At 39.4% G+C, this 19041-nt stretch overlaps 2 protein-coding genes across 14 annotated transcripts in view; both read left to right on the top strand.

Moving 5' to 3' along the window:
* Nucleotides 1–5947, top strand: part of gramd1bb (GRAM domain containing 1Bb) — a 46111-nt gene extending 40164 nt beyond the window's left edge. For 12 of the 13 annotated variants that reach the window (XM_072453305.1, XM_072453297.1, XM_072453289.1 and 9 more), the window contains 6 exons: nucleotides 252–394; nucleotides 478–581; nucleotides 1147–1447; nucleotides 2295–2402; nucleotides 2481–2604; nucleotides 3257–5947. In XM_072453305.1, coding sequence (XP_072309406.1) covers nucleotides 252–394; nucleotides 478–581; nucleotides 1147–1447; nucleotides 2295–2402; nucleotides 2481–2604; nucleotides 3257–3343 — 867 coding nt within the window. In that variant the 3' untranslated portion in view covers nucleotides 3344–5947. Of the gene's footprint in view, nucleotides 1–251; nucleotides 395–477; nucleotides 582–1146; nucleotides 1460–2294; nucleotides 2403–2480; nucleotides 2605–3256 lie in introns of those variants that run through there. The other variant, XR_011928097.1, reaches the window with a different exon arrangement.
* Nucleotides 5948–6845: 898 nt separating this feature from the next.
* dact3b (dishevelled-binding antagonist of beta-catenin 3b) lies at nucleotides 6846–18801 on the top strand. Its single transcript, XM_072453268.1, has 4 exons — nucleotides 6846–7164; nucleotides 15801–15915; nucleotides 16320–16427; nucleotides 16942–18801. Exons 1-4 carry the CDS (start codon nucleotides 6934–6936, stop codon nucleotides 18441–18443), a joined length of 1956 nt encoding a protein of 651 aa, XP_072309369.1. The 5' UTR covers nucleotides 6846–6933; the 3' UTR covers nucleotides 18444–18801.
* The last annotated feature ends 240 nt before the right edge of the window (nucleotides 18802–19041 follow it).

The following is a 19041-nucleotide window of genomic DNA, read 5'->3' as shown; positions in this document are numbered from 1 at the left end:
TTTTTGTGTAGAACTTGTAACATTCCTTTCTGGACTAAACTATTTAAAAAGCTCCTTGGGCAAGTACAGACAGACAAGCCAGAAAAGGAACACTTGTGAAGACACTTAAACAATGCAACGGGTTTAAATAGTTATATTCCTATCAAGTGAATAAATACATACATAAAAACAAACAAAATAGAGCTATTTTGTCTTATATTGCTGGTCAGGTCTTATAAATCATGTGTAAATGTCCGCTCCTCATGTTTCAGACTCTATACAAAGCCAGTGTGGAGAGCGAGTGCTTCATTATTGACGCTGAGGTCATCACACACGACGTGCCGTACCATGATTACTTCTACACACTGAACCGCTACATGCTGACCAGAGTGGCCAAGAACAAGTGTAGATTACGGTGAGATAGTTGCTTTCTGGGTTTCATTGTTTATTTCGCCACTCGCAGTCTAATCTCCTAAATGTCTCTTTCCGGACCGTCAGGATTTCCACTGAGCTGCGCTACAGGAAACAGCCCTGGGGACTTGTCAAAGGTTTTATTGAGAAAAACTTCTGGAGTGGACTAGAAGAGAACTTCCGCCAACTTGGTACATTTGTATTATCCTGTGCACCTCGGTTCGATTATTTTTGTAATTTATTTGTCAAATGATGTGTTATTGTACTTTTTAAATACATTTTTAAAGGCTTTTAAGTTGAATTGTGGTGATTGAAGGATTCTAGATTGGAATATTTACAGAAAAAAAATGTGTTATTGATGAAAATGTATTAATAATCATCAATAATAAAAAGAAATCCATAAATATTATCTATTCTTTTGTGACATTTTAATTTAACTGCCACTCTCTTTGTCATAAAAGTTTAAATGTTGTATGTTTTTTTTGTTCAGATGACAATTATCAAAATATGACTACAATTATTCTTATAGTCGACTAGTCTCAATTAGTCAGTTAATTGTTGCATCCCCACTATAAATTCAGTACACACTTTATGAAATACATTGATCCATTCATTTATTTTATTTTATTACTGGAGAAATATAAATATACAGTGGGCCAATAGAAAATAAATACTAAAATGTATTATTTCCTGAAACTAAAACACATTTGTATTAAACCTGAAGTTGCTTGTGTCTATTTCACATTTCTCATCCAGAGCTGGAGTTGTCGAAGCTGGAGGAGATCATGACCGAGTCCCATCAGTTGTCTCCAAAAGTCAAAGTTGTGAAGAACTCCACTATTCGGCGAAAGAAGAGGGCCCTTCCTCACATCCGTAGCCAACACTTAGAGGAGGCTCTCAGCCCCGTTACCACGCCGACGGACGAGGAAGTGATTCAGAGGATCAAACATGTAGCAGGATCCACCCAGACCAGATTCCAGGGTCCGGACCACCAGCACCTGCCGGGGACCTTCGCTCTGTACAGCGTCTCCAGACTTTTGCTCATCATCAGCTTTGTGTGAGTGGAACAGTCTACACTAGGCCATGGTTTTGCCCATAAAGTTGGAATTAGGCAATAATGGCAGAAATGTACTTATCAACATTTATTTATTTTATTATCTTGATGAAAATATTTAGACGATATTTTAACTATGAGTCAAGAATGTGCTCAAATGTGGCTGTAAATGTCTTGGATGAGCTTCAAGTACAGGACAACACGTATTTGGACCTTGAAAATGTTCATCCATGAAACAAAATATTCTCTCTAATGTATGAAAAGTCTCAATGTACAGTAGAAATAATTGTCTGACTAGTCAACTAATCAATCTTATCTAATTATCGCTGACTAATCAACTACTAAAATAACCATTAGTTGCGATAGTTCGATATTCTAATTTGCAATATTATCATTTTTATTATTTACCTTCCAACTCTAGTTTGAATTTTAGTAGAGACTCGTTCTCTAATTTTATCTTTCTTTTGAATGGAAACATTTCTTATTACTAAAACATAGCACTTTTATTTGTTTCTGAAAAGGGGCATACTTTTCAGAATCAGTTATCAGCATAAATGTGAATACCAATTGCTCATATAGTTTGAAACAAAAGACATGTATTCCAGGTTTATGGGCAGTAGTATCCTTAGTAACACTTATTTGAATAGTTACCCATTACATGTTTCATAGATAGTAAAATAAGCTAATGTTACTCCTGTTTCCTCTTTTTTACTGCCATTCTATAGGATCTGTCTAAGGTACATATGACATCTAAAGAGGCAGATGATGCGGCTATTTAAAGCTCATGTGTGATACCGTATTGTGTTTATTTTCTGGTTAAGCTTAATGTTTGTATTTCTTTTCCCTTTAGCCTGGTCCTGTTGGTCTTCCTCAACATGCTGCTCTTCTACAAGCTTTGGATGCTGGAGTACTCGGCCCAGTCTTTAACATCATGGCAGAGCTTGCGTCTTCACGAAAGGTACTTGTACTTAAATACTTCACCTTCACGTGTTTTCCCTTGACAGTACGCTCTAAACAGACTCTGTGCTTGTGTTAGTAATAAACTGCCCCAGACGCAGATGGAGTGGGCCCAGCTCTTAGAGGCGCAGCAGCGTTATCACGACTCCGAGCTGCAGAAGTGGAGGGAGATCATCAAGTCATCTGTGGCATTGTTAGATCAGGTAAACGGCCGGACACAACTTTTAATAGAAATGGGGATGTCAAGATTAGTCAGGGAATCGATAATCATAATTATTCAGGTCACAATAATAGATTAGTACAGTTGTAAATAGCTTTTTATCAGTCACTTTAGCTTTACTTTTTTATATAATTAAGTCATATTATGTAAAGCAAATGTAATCTTTTCGACAATGTGGATTTCACTATTGTTTTGTCATGGTGTCAAGGATCACGATTGGTCATGAACAATAATGGAAACACTTAACTTCTATACGTCTTGTTCTGGCAGTGAGACACATAATTTACTGGATAATTGTGTGTCTTTGCTGATGTTGTGAAATAGAAGCCCTAGAATTGACATTTTGCTCCTCAAGTTGTTGCACATTTTATCTTACCTTTTCTCTTTTTTTATTAAATACGATTAATCTACCACAATGTGTAAAAGTAGTTGAAATAGTATTCCACAACCCTCTTACCTGGGTTGTAACAGTTTGCTACTCACTTTGAAGCTTAGAAATGTTGGCTGAACTATGAAAATACAGACTGTTTCCATGTAATAATGCACCATGTTCCTTTCACAAAGATGTCACCTTTCTGAACATTGATGTTGATGTTTAACATATTTGGTTTTGTGTCTGTCGTTTTTTTTCTTAGATGAAAGACTCTTTATTGAATCTTCAAAGAGGGATTGGTTTGAGGGACTTCAGTTCAGAGACTGAAGAGAGAAGTCAATATCAATGACAACACAAGGGCTCATGGGCATGTTGTGCAATAAGAAGAATCAGTATCCAGTGGGTGCTCAAAAAAGGGCTGGTCCAACGGAAACAGGTGGAAGAACGGAGACCTCTACCTGACAAGACAAGATGGACCCTTTAAATGGATCCAAATATTTACAGAAGGAAATACCTGAAACTGGGAAACTGCAACTGTTCCTTGTGACTCTCAAATGCATCCTACTGTAAGCCATGTTAACGAGGGGAGAGGGGCAGGAATGATGGCACTGCATGCTTTTGCCCCCCTAGCTCCCCTCAGTTAGTGTACTTGTGGTCCAGGTCAAATTTGTGTCAAAAAATGAGAAGAGATGGGTCCTACAGAGGGTGTGTTTGAGTCTAAGGACTCTCTTCGCTCTCGACTGTTCCAACTTTCTTGTCCCCTGGAGGGCGCCATTGCATTCACTTGATCAGACGCAGTATTGACTCACAACCAAAATAGGTGTTGTAGCTAGGCTGATTGCTTCAGCTTTGTTGGTCTTTCAGGGCTGGTTCCTTGTCAGACTGTATTTATTTTTTTATTATTTCCTGCAACCTGGCATTACAATCCTCATTGCAGTGGGAGAGAGCTAAGCTCTTTTTTTCCATTTTTGAGAATGTATGTACTGCTCTAAAGGTCGATACTGATCATATGTCTGAAAAAAGGGATGCTGCAGCCTGTCTTTAGAAGAAGTCTTATATTTATCTTACTAAACTGTGATTATGCTCCTAAATATGAAGAATTCTATGAATATATTTGAAATATATGAGGATATTACAGTATTTATTATATATAGATTTAAAATATACATAAATATTACCTATATTTATTCCTAATTTATGTACATAAAAGAACTATCAGAGCTTTAGAGCTGAATTTCTAAGTGTTTTCTTCAGAAATGAAATGCATGCCAGATATGTCTGTGACATGTCCAGTGTGCAGCAGCTTGAATGGCGCGGTTATGTACGCGCTCCCATGTTTGAGTGAATTATCTTTTGTGAGTGTATGAGTGAGTGAGAGCAGGAGATGAGTGTCTGTGAGTTTGTGTTTGTATCATTCCTCTCTTGTTTGTTTCTCATTTTTATCTTTATTATTTCTGGCTAAAATGCCAGTGCTGCCTTTTTGATGCTAATGCATTTGTATGCCGCCTTGCATTAGCCCTGCCAGGGTAACGGTTTACACACAAACGTTTGTTTCACTGGAGAGTTTAACTTGCTCTAAACATGCCTAGTTACAGAGTTCACTGTACTGTTGATAAAGTGGCAAATCAGTGGTTGTCCTTCACATCATCTTTACATATTAAGGAGATATGTAGCATCTGCAGCGACTTCAACTTTGTTTTCTTAACCATTTTATCCTTTATCACACATGAATCTCAAAGCTATTGTTTGGAATAAATTTCTCCAAACCCAGAGTATATATTACTAATTCCCCAACAGCAGGCAGATTTAGGCGCGAGGAGTACTTCCTTTATCTTCCTAGTATAGAAATGCACTTTAGGATACTTTTATGAAGAATGTCAAAGGTAAAATGTTTCAGCTGGGACTGAAGGCAAATGCAGGTCTTAGAGTCTGAATAGTCTGTTTCACTGTATTTTCTTATGCTACTGTTTATCAAGGCCCACATATTTTTGAATACTTGAGTGAATAAAAGGGTGTTTTAAGAGAATGGTACAACATGCCTTGACTTTGGCATGTTTTGACAGACTGACTGTAGATGTAATGCTGCTGTGTATAGGCTCTATACCTCCATATTTACTGAAGACCCAGAGTGATTGTGAGTGGTTAGGAAATCCTATTCTCTTGAAATATTGTTAATAATGAAATATTTCACATTTCCTTTTTTATGATACAGAAAGATGATTGGTCATGGATATTTTATTAATACAAAGTTTTAATCACAACTGTTTGGAACTTGGTCATTGCACACCCTTGAACTGCTGTATAACGCACACTACCTTCAGACAGGATTTATCATCATGTTCTTGCAAATGTAACAACATCTCAGTCACAGCACTTCACTCATGACATGTAGTATTTTTCTCTACCTTTATTTGCAGTTTTAGTGTGCCCTCATGCTGTAATCTTAGTTCAATGAATGATTGTATAATTGCTATTGATGCACAGCATTGGATTCCAAGCAAATCATGAACCATGTTGTGACATGTTATGAATAATGTGTTATTGTTGTTGACTGTATTAATTGTCATTAGCCTCGTTGTTATAAAGGCAATGGCCCTACCAATGCAGACTGGGTTAACACATAAAACCTCACAAAATACGACCGCTGATCAAACTTAGGTTCTTTTCCAGTGTGTCTTGATAAACGTGGACTTGTGTAATTCTGTTCTATTGTATGTTTTTTTTTTTTTTTTTTTTAGAAAACACATTAATTTCTAGGAAACTTTTAGTGATATTTATACACAAGATACAAGTATTTTGCATTTATCTGCAGTTGCATCACACTGACAGCCTGCGCTGTGCGTAGGTTTGGGTTTGGGTTTGGGTTTGCCCTGCCTCATAGAGACAGGACTCAAGTTGTTTCCTGGTTCATGTGAAGTAGAGGTTGAAAAATGAATAAAACAACAATTTAAAAGTCTGTGTGAATGTGGGTCACTCATCTAAGTCCAATGTTAGGTTTTTTGATAATGCAGAAAATGTAATGACGGGATCACAGATGCTTGGGAATAAACAAGATATAAATATTGTAGCAATACGCTACATAAAATAATAGTACTTTAGTATTACATAAATTAACCTTTTATTTTGCCTGATGTGGTTGCTATGGAACTATCGGTAAATTGGTACGTCAGCCATGGTCAACACAGAAAGACAAAAACAAATAAAGAAAGTCCCCCTTTAACACAACAGAAATTATTGATAAAATAGCACCAAAAATATAATTGAATGTCCATTGTTTTACTGATTACTTACTTAAACATATTTTGTGAGTGCCTTGTAACAGTAATCTTGCACTGACTGCAATTTAACAACCAAGGCCTACTTGAACAGATCATTACATACAGCTGCCAAATATGCAAGCTTTTTACCAGGAGCTTATAGAGTCCATAAAAATCAGAGTATTATATGAGTGAAATAAGATGCATTAGTCCCTGTGGCAGGAGATGTGGCAGGGTGAGGTCACTGCGTCACTGTGATGAATCAAGGGGGATGGGACGTTACGCACGCAGCATCCCAAGTCATCCAATTGCGCGATTTGAAAACAGCATTTGGGGTGGAGGATGATTCCCACTTTCTTTTTCCTCTGAGGGGGCGCGGCTTGGCGTCTGCGTTTGACAGCCACGAAAGAGAGAGCGAGAGAGAGAGAGAGGGGGGGGGGGGGGCAATAGATGTTATAGAAAGGCTTCTAAAGGGGGGAACCACGCTGCTGCTGCTGCTGCTGCTGCTGCTGCTGCTGCTGCTGCTGCTGCTGCTGCTGCTGCTGCTGCTGCTGCTGCTGCTGTTGCGGGGGCCCATGAAGATGCAGTTTTTACATGCGACACTCCAGTCCGCTGTGGATGCAAAAGTAGGATATTACCAATAAAGGAATTTTGAGATACCACTGGCAAGTTGGTGGCATCCATGCACCGCGCCTTCACTTTCCCAATGACCGTGGAGCGCAGTCGGACCAAAGGGTGTCTGGAGGCGAGTCTGGCCGGTCTGTGCGAGCTTGAACTCCGCAAGCAAAGGCAGGAGTCCCTGGTGCTCGGGGCGCTGGCTCTCGGTGACCCCGTCCCCGTGCAGAGCGCCCCAGGAGCCGACGCATGTTTCACCATCTGGGGACAGGACAACCTCACACTCAGGCGCCAGCTGGTAAGTCTTTTACTGTTGTTATTGTGCGTGCACGTTACAGCCACATCACCACACCCCAAACGTGTACACCCCCCCCCCAAAAAAATAAAAAAAATAAAAACGCTTTACAATGTCTCATCATTGTTATCCACTTGACCGTTTGCGCGTTTCCCAGTCAGGGCTGCGTCTTTTGTATGAATGTGACCTCCGTGTGCTTAAAAAAGTTACTAAACTTGATTGATGGCTCACATTCAAAGGGCGCGTTGCATTTCGTGGGCTTCGCGCTGAGATTTATGCGCCAGGGCAACGGAATTAGGGGGTGGAGCAGCCATAGCAGGGTGACGTTTGGGGGAACACACCGACTCTTAATGGCCCATTGTTCTCATCACGGACTTTTGTGGTTTTCACGAGTTTACAAGCTCACCTTCAGCACTTACTCCATGAGCGTTTTGAAAAGCATGAGTTATAGGCTATGGACAACTTGTAATCTGTCCCGCTGGTCTTTATTTCGTGTTTAAATACGTGCAATTGACAACATTTGTGACATTTACAGTTCTCAAATAACTAGTGCTTGACATGTGAGTAGTGGCATCTCTGTGTCTTTATACATTAATACAAATGATAAAAGTAATACATATCAGACTTGACGTTATGATCATTTTAACTGTGCTAAATCAGCATGCGTAAAAACGAAAATCAGGTTAGTCTATTAAAGTTAAATCTGACTACTTTTTCTTCCACTAATGTTATTCTTTTCGAGTGATTGTTGTGCTTTGTTGCTGCACTTCACATGTCCTAACATTGCCACAATAGGAAGCTATTATTGAACTGGGTGCAAGAGAAATTGAATCCGCCGCCTCCTCTTCACACCTCCCTCTCTCTCCTCCTCTGGCTCTCCAACAATAGGCGCATGTGGGGCTGAATACTAATGATGAAGAAGGCTGATGGAGGCCCCAGCTCTAAGCATGGTATCATGGCATCATATGGGCATAAAGCTGATGACTTTCTGGTGCCAGATTAAGCATGATTACAAATTTAAACAATCAGACATGTCTATCCTACGTGACTTATGGCGGTGCAGATCAACATGTCCAACAGTTGATAGGAATAATAGTGTTTTGGTTCACAAAAGTTACATTTAATTTGCGCTATACAAATAAACTTGCCATTTTAACAAGCTGTGCAATAAATAGATTTGTTATTGAAATTCTATAATAATAATGTGCTTTGGCAGTCTATTGCCAATAATCTGTCCGAAAAAGCACGAGGTTTATATTTGGTTTACATTTACAGCATGAGTAATATATTGGACCTATTTTGTGTGTCACTGATTAAAAATCTGTCATGAAATTGTAACGGCAGTTTCCTGTAAACAATAATCAAGTAAAGAGTAACCAGGCAATAACTTGAAGCAGAAACAGTCTCTCGGTCTCTCTCAAAAGGTGGAAGTTTATTCACGTGCACAGTGGATAAACACCCTCTCTCTCCCTAAGACAAGTTCGTTCTGTCCCTACCTAACTTTACAAGTTACAAAGTACACCTTTTATAGGTGGTAACAAACATAACATAATCACAACCCAAATCAGCTCAAAAAGAGATAGACCAGACTATCACGTCTGTGACGGTTCCAGCCATCTCTTCAGAGGTTTAATCAAAGACCATTTCCACACTGAATCCGGTCCTGACGCATTAATTGATGATTAAGAGGCGCCGGACAGTAGATATTCAGTATAATCAGGACCTCATATTCTTATCCCATCTGCACACAGGAGAACAACAAAGATATTCATTCCGTGACATGTCATGGCCTAAAACAACATTAGAATGACATGACATGACCCATTTTCTGCCATTACAATAGTTAAAAGGTTCTTTTTCAGACCAGAGTCTGTTTACCTGACAATTTTGACTGCGCTGAGGTAAACAAACAAACAAACAAACAAACAAACTATTGTCTGAAGAAATTACCTTTTTTATATAATTGCTCAAAGCCCAAATTAATGTAATGTTTATCTTCAGGAAATTCATAACGAAAGCCATTTTATTTGTTTCTAATAAGACAAAATAAAAGAATATAAATGGTTGAGGGGGTTAAAATCTTGACCCTTTTCCTTAAATTCAACCCAAAAAGTCAATGATGATGAATAAATTACGCCTAGGGGTTGCATATTAAAAGTTACTTTCTGCACAAGTCGTGTCCGTATCACTGTATATTAAGAGTTCTGCCCATCCAACCGCGTGAGTAATTACAAGGGTGTTCCTCTGAGGAGATTTTGTATGCTGGCAGGTCACCATCTGTGTCCGAAGCAAATCCTACAACAAATTTTCTCCTGTGTGGCTTAGTTTGCACGTATAGAGAACATGATCAGTGTCAGTAAGCGTCCTTGAACATGAATGTAGGACCCCCTTTTACTGGGACGGAGGGGCCTGCTGTGCTCCTCCTGGATAATAATACGCGGGTGGTGTTGTAGATGGATGGTGTTGACAGATGCGGGACGTCCAGACAGCAGCTGACCCCTGTACCCCACTGTGTCAGAGGAGCCACTGAGCCAGCATATATGAATTGTGTATGAATGCATGACACACATACAGTACATGCGGTTGACTGGACCTTAGGCTTTACCAACCTTGAGCCACAAATATCGGGCACTCCTTCCTGACAGGCGGTTACACACTTTGAAATAGGGTTTGAAGCCACATTTTTATATATAAATTAGTCCATTGAATGAGCTCAGGATTAGATTTGTATCACTATATTGCCCAGCCCTACTATTCACACAACATAAATAATCATACAAACATATAACTTGTGCTTATAATAGAGTATTGCCATCTAAATTGCACTTTTTTCAAGTAAAAGGCTTGATATTCAATGTGATTCCGTGATAATAATTCCATAATGATAATAAAAACACACATTTTTCACACAAAATTACTTTATTATTACCATGTGGTCTTATACTAGTTCTAATAAAGGTCTAGATCAAGATTTTTGTTTTATTGTGAGGAAAGGTACATATCACATATAGGTGCAAACAATAAAAGTGTTTTCACAATATTCAAATCTCATACTCGATTTTGATACTAGAAAAAGTCTTGATACACCAATACCACACTGACTATTTGTTTTTTTGGCAATTGAATGCAGCCTAATATTCCATACACTCCTATTTGTGGGATTTTTCTGTAGTTTCTCAGTTTTAGAATCGATTAGTAGGATATAAATCATTTTGGAAACTTGGAACTTTGGAAAAAAACACTTTTTTAAATTTTAGTTAGCCCAAAAGTGTAATTTTAAAAAAATGATTAAAAACTTGAGGTTTAGTCTGTATACAGCAACGTTGATTCGAAAGCCAATTGTTTTTTATTACAATTCAAATATAATATCATCCTTCCTTTAATAAAATCCACTCAATTTTATTTTGATTGAATATAATATAATATCTGTAGAAGATGGTAATGATGGATGGACGATGGATACTTTTTGACAATTTTTCAAAATGGAGATACCTGTTTTTTCTTCATTTACATCAAAGGTGAGGAAATGATATGTTAATGTGATATAAAAGAAAACCATTAGAAATAGGTTTGTCCTTTTACAGTGCCTCGGCTGACATGGTCCATTGTGTGACACCGCTGACACAGAAAAAACTATTTCCCCTGAACCATCATTTATGTGAACATGTGCACTTTTGTCTCATTGGTTCCTTCGGTTGGAATCGTCTTTGTTTCCGCGTCGTCATCGATCATCCTGTGCCCCGTGCTCAGATAGTGTATCATTAGTGGATCGTGTGGAGGGCTTCGTCCACTCAGCACCGTCGGATCACTCAGCCAAATCAATGCAGCGCTCGGCTCCTGTTTGTTCACACCGCACTTTAAAGACAGAACTGTAACGAGCTTGTCTCCTCCGCTTCCTTTGTGCAAACTACACAGTGTGCTCGGACAAAGGCGCCAAGTTAGCGGTCACTACACTGTTGCACTTGGCTTTTGAAAATGAAGACGTGACAGAAATGTACAGCAATATACCAAAATGTAGATACAATTGTGAATGTTATTTTGAAGGTATGCAACATTTGAATATCAAGTACATTGTCTATAGTGGAAAATGCTACAAAAAGAGCTGATTGAAAATGTTAATGTGTTTTAAGCTTTCTAATAAGGTGGTTCGTCTTACAGATATTTCTGTCTGATAATCAAACCTCAACTAATACGTTTAAAGACATGTTTTAGCACATTTCTCTTGTATTGACATAATATCGTCTGTCTATTGTTAACAGAATTCTCCCAAAAAAATATAGATATTCATTTTTGTCAAAATCACACAGCCCTAGCCAAACGTAACTCATTCTTTATTCACTCTTTAGATTTGGACAAGAACTGGTTTTAATTTTTCTTCACGAGTTTGCTTTAATTTTTGGTCAATTAAGGACCTTTTTGTTGATATGTTTTGTAATTTAGAAATAACCCTCGCTCTTTCCCTTGTTCTATAATTGAACGCTTGAATATGCACTTGAATGGCAGAATGTATTAATCAAAACAATTAATATGGTTTATTGTAATTGTGTGTGGTAGAGACAGGTAATGAGGTAAAGCATTCAGAATCAGTCACAACAATGCTTCAATTATTCCGGGAAACTGTTTGTGCTCCCTGCAGTAGATTTCACTGTTCTGGGAAATGTGTTTTCCAGTGACATTTCTCCACTGTTACAAGACCGAGAACTCGACTTCCTTCTAAAAAGGTTAAATACTCGATGGACAAATGTGTTTGTGACATTGACTGTCAAATTCCTCCAACAACCACCATGAAAAACAAGACCTGCAGGGGTGAGTGTAGGGAATGGGCCTTTTTAGATAATCAAACCGTTACTAGAGACAAGTTAGGACTAAACTTTTACTTCTTCTTTTACTTACTTACTGTATTGCAACATTGAGGTAACAAATAAAGCTTTTCTTATCTCAACGTAAAAATGAATTTAAAAATAACAGGATTGAATAAAATCTACTCAAGAATTTAACCGTGATTTAAGCCTAAAAAAAAAATGCTTAAGATAAAGGTGTACTAAACAAAACAAAAATTTTAAATGTCATCTTCTTCTAGTCATGCTCCAGGCACTTGATTATGTCCCTTTAAATTCTTTTGTGTCTCCTCTTTGTGGTCGAAACAGTCTGCACATCCAGGATTTGACCCTGGTTCACATGGTGTTCAGTACTTTAAACACAGAGTGGTGGCCCTATGTGTTATAAACCTAACAACTTAATGGTAAGGTAAAGCAGTCTGCAAAAAGGTCCACTGCCGGCGGCCCCCATCCCCCACAGCAGCCAGGAGAGCCGCAGAGGATGCAGTAAAACAGCAATGATACAGTGCACTGGGTGTCAGGGGAGCAGCGTGTGACCATTAATAATGGAACGCAATCAAAGAGACTGAAAGATGGTGGCAAGACCTGCCGCAAAGATTTTCACAAAATAAATGTCGCTGAAATCAAAAAGAATTTGGGGAGCGCTCCATAGATGTGAAGGTATAATAAAAATTGGAAAGCTTGATTTAATGAAGAGCTACGTCTGTCTTTATATAGATGTTGGTGTAAAATAAAGTCAAAACAATTAAACCGATCATGTGCTCTTCGGAGATTGTGGTTAAATTCCTCTATTACAAAATAAAGATTAGAATCTGATAGGATGGTTGACGTTAAAAAGCTTTTATTTAAACATTGCCCATTTAATGAATTGAAAAACAATGCATTTAATCTCAATGCATCTGTTTTTTGTCCCGTTTAAGGGCGGTCTAGACTGGTTTAGGGATCAAACCGGTACTTGCTTTTGTCTGGATTAAATGTATTCTTTTTTTATTTATTTTTCACTATCTAAGGCATTTAGTTCTGGTTTAGTCCTGGATTATCATGCTTTAGCCTTTATTCTAGACTAAGCATCGTCACAAAGGATTCGCTGGTTCCCCATGTTGAATACATGCACAGAGCACTCTGCATTTCAAGTCCAATAAGGGCGGTAACCAATCAATTATGTCCAACAGCCTTATTGATGTAATGATTCCCAATTGCCTCCCCCATATCCTCTCAAAGCTCTCACTTCCAGCTGGTATTTAAAGGATCGCACTTTTCATCTTTGAGCCACACAAGGATGTAAATGATGTAAATACACAGTGCTTAGTGTAAAACAATGGAACCGTTTGTGAAGATAAAACGGTCTGACATGGTTCTGGTGGAGAGGTGATGCCAGCGGCAGAGGTTAGCTTGGGTTAGATCGGGTCAATTGTTCTGTCTGCATTGTAGTGTTCACATTATGGATGGGTGTAGCTTGGAGGACAAAGAAGCAAGAGCTCTGGCTGATTTAGTCTGAAGGCGCAATTTAAAACAAACTACTTGAGTTGTAGTTTGCTTTTTGCCCGGAACCGCTCAGTTAAAGGTGCACTTTGTAACTTTTCTGGTGCAGGGACCATCGCCTACACTTGTCTCTTTGGAAATGTTATTGCTTTGCCTGGAATGTTCCACAGTATGGCATTAAACCTACTTATCTCCCTGGAGTCAAGGAGGTTACGCCCCCAGGACAAGTTACAGGTCAGATTTGTGGAGAGGAGACCCTGCTCACATTACAAACTAATGTTTTTCAAGGCATTTAGGAGCAGTAAACACACATCATTGAATAAATGCAAGATAGATATTGTTTAATGCCATATTTTGGAATATACCATTAAAATAATAACATCTCCATGGAGACCAGCATATGGCGAATCCTCCATCAGAAAAGTGACATAGTGCACCTTTTAATACATATATTGCATACATTTAATTTATGGCTAAAACAAGATTATGTAAATAGCTGCCAACCTATTTGATCATTTAATAACTATTTTCTGAACTACGCACTGGCTTCAGAGCATGTTGTGTGCTGAGATAATTTATGACTCAGACAAAGCAGCAACTACCCCCAAAAAAATTGCGTTTTTTAATCAAAAAAAAACATTTTCTGTAGCATCATCTCGGTCAGATATTGTAAAAATCTCTTGTTCACTGGCCTTTTGCTATCCAACCAAGTCATCAATTAATCAAAAGAATAATAGCCAGATTCATCTATTACCAAAATATGTGTTAGCTGCTGCCTTATTTAAATACAATAATAACTGTAATGGTAATGTAGTGTTATGCAAGTTATGTTTGTGTTGGTCTCAGTTGTGTCAAGGACAATTTAAACCATGAAGGGCATCAGGTAAGCCATGTTTCCATAGAGGAGACTTCACACTTTGTATTTCAGTAAAGTGACACAGATGTGCACCGACAGGAAAAGTGCAGATGTCTACACTTGTCGTACAGTGTCTCCATCATGTGAACACTGTGAAATGAAAGCGGTCGCCTTGTCATGAGGACACGCTTCATCTTCTGTTAATGAAACCTCTGATGAACCCAGACTGTCAGCTGCTGCAGTTGCGGTACTTGATCCTGTAAGCGAGTGTGTCGGATGACGCTGACTTCAGGCCGTGGGTAATTGTCAGATTTCCATGTCCAATTGCGTGCTGGTAATGTCCGCCAGAAATGTTAACCAGCCCCAGCTCACAGCAGTGAATTCAAGCTACCAAACAAAAAATAAATATGTTTTCAAATGTCTGGAGCATGTAATGAATTGTGTGGTATCTGTACTGTGGAGCTTCAAAAGTATTTATAAAAATGTAAAAACTATGTGACCTTATCATTACCAATACACTTAATATCCATTACTATACTCTTACAACTATTACTAGATTTTCTATTATACTCCAGTTGGGTTAGAAAAAGTCCATAAATATTTGATTAATACTCAACATACTACAATTTACTGCTGTGCAAAATTTGACTTTCCTTCTTACCAAAATAAAACTTTGCAATACTTCAAAGTAAATTAACATAAATCGACACAACTACTGAGCTTGAATAAAAATACATTTAATTCAGCAGCACAGGACTACTCTCCAGCTTCAGCCTCTTGTTTGAATTATATTTGTTCCAGTCGGCTGCTCCCTCTGTGCGCTTGCTTACATAAGACACACAGATTTGTACGAAGATGCACTTTAGAGATGGCCTTTAGATAACCTTTGTGTTTCCGCACTCGAGCATCGTTGTTTCTGTCATCTCAGCTGAAATAGATACAACTTTTATTTATTTTATTGTGCAAATAGTGCAAAAGGAACATTCTGCCCATGTGAGTGGACACATAGAAACAGAAAAACACTACAAAACTAATGGGTCATGGTTATTTTTAATATTGAGTCATGAAAAGAGTACGCAACCGAGGAAAGGAAAAGGGGAAAAAAGGAAAAGCTTTTAACATAAATATGACAATAAACGTATATTATCTGAATAACATCTTATTAAAACACAACTATCTTGGGATGTACCACCAAGGCCATGTAATTTCATTAAAAAATACTTTATAACTTCTTGCTCATTTAACTTGCTCACTCCTTTTTCTTTTTTTTTGTCTTAGAAATAAAGGCTTAAATACACAAGTGAGTTTTTTGATTTTGCAGGTGCAGGAACAGGCAGTAAATCTCACAGCTGAGCTCTTCAAACCTGTCATTTTAGTCCAAGTACAGTCTGAATATTTACTAGTTGTTTGCTCCTTCCTCTCTACAGCACAATAAACGAGCATGTACTATGTTTCTGTTGCAGAGCGCCCTTCAGAGCCACCCATGGGCCCTGATCCAGTCCTTGGAGCAGCAGGTGGGAGAGCTCAGGATAGACACCGACAACGCGGGAGACGGGAGCGACAGTCGCCCCAGTTCTGGTAAACAGCCCCTCACACGATAATGCCGTGCTTGTTTTGCCGTACAGGAGATGATTACATGAATATCCTTAAAATGTGTGTCAGTGTGCAATGGATTGTGAAATTGACACAGTATTTCACACTATTGTCTGCTTATATGAGACCGTTTAAAAGTGGTGAACAAAAACATTCATTCAATTCAGTCAAAAGTGAAGTTAAAGCAATTGTGATTTCAATGGCGGACGTTAGCATTTAGATCTAATGTGAGTTATCTTATTCTTCTTCATTTTGCCCCCATTCTAGATTTTAAGCGGTCGATAAAGCTTTAAATTAAATGCCAGTGTTTTGGTTTTCTTGTTGTGAAATACAATGTGACATAAAAAGCAGAACAATCGTACAGTAAATGCAAAATTAATTTTTCACAGGTTTCTACGAATCTAGTGAGGGACATTCACCAAAGGGGAGATCTTCTGCGGAGCCCACAGAGACACAGTCATCATGGGCATACGGCAATGACAGACCGAAGTCTGCAGGTAAGAAAACAGTAAATATATACAAATATAAATGTAGATATTTATATTTGTTTAAATGGTAAGAGTGACTTTGCTGCAATCCTTTTGCCTGGCCAGCCAAGACTCATATCCAGCACAAATTTCCAATGGGCGTGATTAACAGTCAGACTAACCAATCAGAAAAATGCATGGTCCATTATGTCTAAAAAAAACAACATGGCGGTTTAATAGTAATAAGGGAAACAAAAATAACATGAAGTTACTAAACTTTTATGTAACTGCAGTAAAATAAGTCAAATATTTTGTTCTGAATGATATGAGAATATTCTAGAGGAGATGTCTACCGCATTTGAGAAACACAAGCTACAAATTAACGGCGGTGGTTGGACCGTCCCAAGTAAGTTTAACGCTCCCTTATGATCCGATTCCAGACCATTCTGCATTTGAACTGGAGAGAGACTGGCTCGTGCAATCTTACTAATGTTCTTTTCCAAAATAATTTCAATGTTTTTTTATTTCTTTTTTCTACTTGCAGGTGACTCACTTTCCCCAAACGGCAACATAGAGATCCCATTTCTTCGCACCACTCTCCCTCGGTCGTTCTCAGCTCCGTACCCACCTCTAGAGGGCATCGCCGAGGAAGGTTCAGGACTTGATTCTTGGTTTTGGGACCCCACTAAGACCACACAAACATGGCCACAACATCAGCAGCAGGACGCGCACCTAGAGGAGACTGAGGCCCTAAAAGAGGAAGACTACCAGCAGGCTTTGAGGGTAGAAGGATACATTTTGAGTGTCATCCAGAGACATACGCTCTCCCCCCGGCCCTGCCAACCTCGCACCACCCTTAGCCCTGATTCCCCATACTCCAACTCATCCTTACACCGCCGGACACCATCGTTTACCTCCGAGCTACGCCCCCTTGACCCGTACCTTCAGCCTAATGTTGACCTTTTAGGACATCCCAGTAGTCAAATCAGGGGTTATGACCTGTATGAAGGGGAGGCTTGTGGCGGAGAGGCCCCATCATTGGAGGAGGACTGTTTTTTGGCTCTACCCTACCCCCAATCTAGGCCGCACTCTCTTGCTGGAAGGCTACCGTCACCTCTGCCCTTCCTAGACCCCAACTGTGGTGCAGGGGCTCTTGGCCTTTGCGGTGAACTCACATCCCCCCAGCATTACAGAAAGCCACAACCTCCTATTCATACAAACCTTGTAAATGCACAGTTTGTTCCCGGACAAGGTGGTCGCGCCGCCCTACAATCTCCACGGCATTACATTCCTGGTCAATCAACACGACCCATTCAAACTATCACCTCCCCTGAGCACCAAAATAAAGCTAAAGCGTCCAAGAAGAACCACAATGAGCGACAGAAAGCTAAGAAATCAAATGGCAAGAACAGATCGCAGTCTGAAAATAGCCTGCTCAGTCAACGCGTGCTACCTGAACGGCGATACAGCACGACGGAGCGCCCCCAGGGTAGAGCGGACCCTGCTTATAACCAGGCCATCCAAATGGGTCGCAGCAGTGGCAGCAGACGCTGGTGCTCGAATCTGGAGCTGAGCCAGGACGAAAGCGAATCCCATACACCTCAAGCGAACAGACGACCACCTAGAAAACGCAACGGTCTTTCGTACCAACAGCAAAGCCATCCCCATTACCAGCAGCCAAGACAACAGTGGCAGCACTGTGACTACCAGCAGAGGGCACCTCTGTGTAAGGAGGAGGAAGGGGCATACCTGCGCACTGCCCCACCTGAATCTGAGTCCAGCATGAGCGAGGTTTACTCTCCGGGGTCGAGTTCGCTGTCCAGTGACTCGGATGAGAGCGGTGGGTTGGTGTGGCCTCAGCAGCTGCCCCCTCGACTGGCCATGGGGTCTTCCTCCTCTTCCTCGCCCTCTCCTCAGGCCACTGCAGCAGCGAATGGCAGCTCGTCCCAGCCCAAAGCTTTTGTGAAGATTAAAGCCTCCCATGCACTCAAAAAGAAGATCCTGCGATTCCGCTCAGGGTCGCTAAAAGTCATGACCACTGTGTGAGAAAGAAGACGTTTCACTGACCTAATGATGATTTTTAAAAGCCATTTTCAACGGACCTAACGCAAATGTAAATTGTCATGTGTGTGGTTTTTGTTTTTTATCATCACCACAGGGATTCATCCGGCTTAATTCTACACTAATGTCCGCGTTACACCCAAATATCTGTCTGACATATTCACTAAAAACATTCTTTTCACATTTGCATGTCAAACAGGCCAGTCCCATTATCTTGTAAGACTAAAAATGTTTTTAGGCGACTATAGGCCTGCCACAATAACAGATTTTTAAGTGTGATATACTGTTACCGAAAAGTTCACGATAAAGAATCATATTGAAATCACCCAAAAGTTATATTCCCTGAAAACAATATCATAAAAACATGAGCTGCAAAAAACTCACATAGCTAGTATCCACAATGATGAATCATGGTGTTAATTATTCAACCCTCTACAGCTCAAATGTTAATATACAATAAAAAGCAAAGAAAAGGTATAATATTTAGCATAAGAAAAAATAGTTCCATCTTCACTGAACACTCATTTGATATTGCTATTATAGTGACACCAATGTGAATTCATCAAGTGAATTGTGATGCTGT

This window comes from Eucyclogobius newberryi, unplaced genomic scaffold (assembly GCF_026437365.1).
Source record: "Eucyclogobius newberryi isolate DKJ021-1_F unplaced genomic scaffold, fEucNew1.0.hap1 SCAF_10, whole genome shotgun sequence".
Taxonomy (NCBI): domain Eukaryota; kingdom Metazoa; phylum Chordata; class Actinopteri; order Gobiiformes; family Gobiidae; genus Eucyclogobius; species Eucyclogobius newberryi.
The sequence above is the reverse complement of the archived record's forward strand: the minus strand, read 5'-3'. Positions and strand labels throughout refer to the sequence as shown.

Bases quoted from the DNA above. Each gene is read 5' to 3' on its own strand.
- dact3b (XM_072453268.1), top strand. From the start codon at position 6,934: ATGCACCGCGCCTTCACTTTCCCAATGACCGTGGAGCGCAGTCGGACC. The intron at 15,916-16,319 runs GTAAACAGCCCC...AATTTTTCACAG, and splicing joins CGACAGTCGCCCCAGTTCTG to GTTTCTACGAATCTAGTGAG. The intron at 16,428-16,941 runs GTAAGAAAACAG...TTCTACTTGCAG, and splicing joins TGACAGACCGAAGTCTGCAG to GTGACTCACTTTCCCCAAAC.